This window comes from Rhinolophus sinicus, linkage group LG04, assembly GCF_036562045.2.
Source record: "Rhinolophus sinicus isolate RSC01 linkage group LG04, ASM3656204v1, whole genome shotgun sequence".
Taxonomy (NCBI): domain Eukaryota; kingdom Metazoa; phylum Chordata; class Mammalia; order Chiroptera; family Rhinolophidae; genus Rhinolophus; species Rhinolophus sinicus.
The window spans coordinates 178,296,604-178,300,920 of record NC_133754.1 but is presented as its reverse complement, the minus strand read 5'-3'; the positions used below and the strand labels follow the sequence as shown (position 1 = coordinate 178,300,920).

Below are 4,317 nucleotides of genomic sequence, written 5' to 3'. Positions count from 1 at the left end.
CTACATGGCAGTCTCCCATAGTCACCATAACTCAGGTGTGTCTGTGCAAGTTCTGCTCCACAATTCACCCAGGATGCATAGGTAAGGAAAACCAGTATTTTAATTTCTTGGTCAGTTTTATTGCTAAGAAAAATTTGGCATTTCATTTATTTCAAAGTAAAAATATATTAGATGTCTTATAGTTTTTCATTTTACACGGAAGAAGAAATTGAGGTCAGGGATGTTAAGTAATTGCCTGAGGTCACACGCTCCACCAGATACAGCTTGCAATTGGGATCTAGCTTTCACAGATACTTCTAACAGCTACGTGGTGCTGAATCTCTGAAATGTTTGTGATCCTGTTTTTCTTTAATTAAGTACAGCCTGAAGAAAGAGAACAATGTGGCTCTTCACAGGACGACAAAGAAGTTAGATTACTTGGGCTCATGATCCTACCTGGGGTCACTAAGATGAGAAGAAATGATTTTCAGGAAGACAGATGATGAAAATATTGAATGAGAAAGTCACAAAATTCATTGGGGGCAGCGAAAGTCTCCACTGTGGATGCTTTCTTTGTCTTTCTCTTTCTGTATCTGGATTGAGCCTGTGTCTTGACTGAAACTCAAACATAGTCAGAAAGCTTCAGAGACGATTGGTCAGAGAATGAACTGCTAATGAAGGTTACAATAGTCTGTAAGAGTGATCAATGTCCCTAAACCCAGAACAAGCGTTGAGTCTATAAGTAGAGCAGCTGAACTCACAGCAGTGGGTAATTTTCTGAAGCAATAAAAGGCACTATAGAGTTTCCTACCATATCCACCAGCATTACCACTAGCAGAAACTATGAGAAGAGCACTAATTGGGAATGATGACTGTAGTTAACAAATACTATTCTGTATACTTGATATTTGCTAAGAGGATGGATCCTAACTGAAGTCTTCTCACCACACACACACACACACACACACACACACACACACAGTAAAATAAAATTGTCACTATGTGGAGGTGATTGGATTTATTATTAATTAGCTTGATTGTGGTGATCATTTCACCCCGTATACATATCAAAACATCAAGTTGTACACTTTAAATATATAGTTTATATATCAATTTTACCCCAAAAACCTGTTTTTCAAGAGAAATAATTATTTACCAGGAAAAAAGGAGAGATAAATTGTACTGACTCTGTAGTTTCTTAATGTAATAGACAAGAGCAATAAAGAATAATATCATTTCAGAACTCATATTTTATACTAAAAATTACAAGGAGAAGAGAGAATGACTATAACACAGTATGATTTAAGTTATCAAATATTACTGAGCACTTCTTCCATGCTGGGCACAAAATTAAGTGGCTAGCACCTGGTGACAAACGTGTCTGTCATAAAGATGAGTGAACGTCATGACACAAGATTGTTCCTCTGTTGATGAGTTTCTCCAGGGCCCCCTTCATGTCTCTGTTCCTCAGGCTATAAATGAAAGGGTTCAGCATTGGAGTGACCACTGTGTACATCACAGAAGCAATTATGGTGTTGTCACTGGAGGTGTTGGATGAGGGTAAAAAATAGACCCAAATAATTGTCCCATAGTACAGAGACACCACAGTGAGGTGGGAGCCACATGTGGAAAAGGCTTTGCAGAAGCCCTTGGTAGATGGAACCTTCAGGATGGTGGCCCCAATGCGGCCATAAGAGATCAAGATGAATATTAGTGGGAAAGTGATGCTGGCCAATCCTAATGTGAAAATGAGCAGCTCATTGAGGGAGGTGTCTGAGCAGGGCAACTTGAGCAGGGCACCAAGGTCACAGAAGAAATGGGGGATGGTGTTGTCATCACAAAAGGACAGCTGGGCCAGGAGAAGGGTGTGGGACAGGGCACTGGCACAGGAGAGGAGCCAGGACCCGCTTACTAGTAAGATACACAGTCCCTCTCTCATGATGGTCATGTAATGGAGGGGATGACAGATGGCAACGTACCGATCATATGCCATTGAGGTGAGAAGAAAATTGTCCAAAGCAGCAAAAATTATGAAAAAATACATCTGTGTTACACACCCTGCATAGGGGATGGATTGGTCCTGAGTCAGCATGTTCACGAGCATCTTAGGGACGGTGACAGATGAGAAGCAGATGTCAGAGAAGGCCAAGTGGCTGAGGAAGAAGTACATGGGCGTGTGCAGGCGAGCGTCCAGCCTGATGAGCAGGATGAGGAGCAGGTTCCCCAGCACCGTGGTCAGGTACATGCCCAGGAACAGGACGAAGAACACGCCCTGATGCTCGGGCTGGATGGGGAGCCCCCGCAGGAGGAAGTGGGACACGCTGCTCTGGTTCTCAGGCCTCATGCTGCCCCGTGTCTGCTGGGGATGAAAGGACAGTGAAAAAAGCACAATCAACAACCATTGAACCTAGGAGATGTCCTATCTGAGGTGACATTGCTTTTGTTCAATTAATAATGCAAAGGTCTCTAGTGAAGAACTCAGTGTGATGTGTCAGCGGAGCTCAGGCAAACGCAACTGAGTTAGTAAATGTTTCCTTGGCCCGAGGCTTGATGCCTTTGATGAGGGTATGGGACTGTTCTAGGGATTACAGGCAGGACATCACCGAGCAGCCAGGCGGCTTATTCCTCATCTCCCCAAGGCTCGGGGTTAAAGTGTGAGAGTCATTGGCCAGTGGTGATTGCAGTGTCCCTGTCCTTAGGAGCTAGTAATGAGAGGTGACTTCAGCAAGAGCACAGGGAGGTGATGAGCTCCGCTCTGTACACACACACACACACACACACACACGCACAGACACACACACACACACACACACACACCTGTTCCTGAAGAAGGATGTACAGTTCTGCTCTGAACATTATGCTGAAGTCATCAAGCCTCAGGGAGTGTGGACTGGTTTCTCAGCATCTCTGTAGACACGCAGACACCAGATTCATCCTACAAGGTGTGTGGCCCTGAACCTCTCACTGACATCAGAGAGAAGCCAAGAGCCTGGAGCTTACTCTTCTCATCCACCACCTTCAGAAATGGAGAAGTGAAGACTCCACTCTACCCCTAGGGAAAGGACCCAAAGGGGACAGGGCACCAAACTCTAGGTTAGAGACGTGCATTAAACATGTATTAATTGCTCAGTGTACTTCTCACTCCCTCCAAGACAGATGCCCTAGGGCAGTGGTCCATCAACTTTAGAGTTCATCAGAATCACCTGGGGAGCTTGTTAAAGATGCAGATCGCAGCTCTACCGCCAGAGATGCTCCTTCATGAGACGTGGGACCAGGTATCTCCAGGCAGATGGTTCTGAGGGCTCACTCTGAGGAAACACTGTCCTCTGGAAGAACGTCAGGGTGGATGCCCTATGAGTGCATCCCAAAGGAGATGTGGAAAGACGTCCTACTGGCCCTTCCCTACCAGATTTCTGTTTCCCCTAGTTGGGTCATAGCTTGAGATTGAAGAACGGTTTTTCTCCCCAGTGGGTATTCCTCTTTGGTTTTGTGCTTATAAAATTAATTCTGCTGCGTGATGGATTCCAAATAATGTAGATGTGAAAACAAAGGATAATGTCAAAGGACTTCACCCTTCCATGAGTTATTTTATCCTCCTAAAATGATTTTTCGTCATAAAATTTTATGTTTACATTAATGGGATTTAGTTTATATAGTATTTCATAGCCTTCTTTTTGTATAATAATTATAATATTTGCATTCCTACTTCTATGTATACCAATATATAGAGTACATACAATATCCAACAAAACTTAAAAGTTTTGGTCAATCTCATTGAATTGACCCAAAGATTCACTGTGAATCTTTATTTAAAAATATACTACTCCTTAAATTTTCTGTCAGTTATCTGATCAAGGCAACTTCAATATCTCCAAAAGAATGGATTTTGATGGACTCCACTGTCTTAATATCTGTGTGCCAGTGTCTTGCTCCTTTAAAAAGACAAGAACCTAACTTTGAAAACACATGAAGAGTGGAAGTCAAAGTGGAACCCTGTGGAAAGTGAGGCAACAAAGCCAGATTGTTTTCAATTACTTGTAGCCTAAGTCCTAACTTACTGAATGAAATAAATGAGTAATAAAGGAAAATTGATATTATAATATCTGACACATGTATCAAATATCACTCCATCAGATGTTTTGATTTCAATATTCACACCCCAAACAGACTAGAATTTGGGCAATACTACTGCCTGAAACGTCACTCTACTTGCTGGTTACCTACTAATTAGTTTTATATTTATAAAGTTGGGCAAATATATTACATTTTGCATATGGCAGACACACACAAAAAAAGAGGTGAAAAGATGAGGGTGAAAACTTGACCATAATAACAACA

General features: G+C 42.3%; 1 protein-coding gene across 1 annotated transcript; it reads right to left on the bottom strand.

Moving 5' to 3' along the window:
• Positions 1–1,363: 1,363 nt before the first annotated feature.
• Positions 1,364–2,323, bottom strand: LOC109439646 (olfactory receptor 1J4). The gene has a single exon (XM_019719932.2). The coding sequence runs from the start codon at positions 2,321–2,323 to the stop codon at positions 1,364–1,366; it is 960 nt and encodes a 319-aa protein (XP_019575491.2).
• Positions 2,324–4,317: the final 1,994 nt, after the last annotated feature.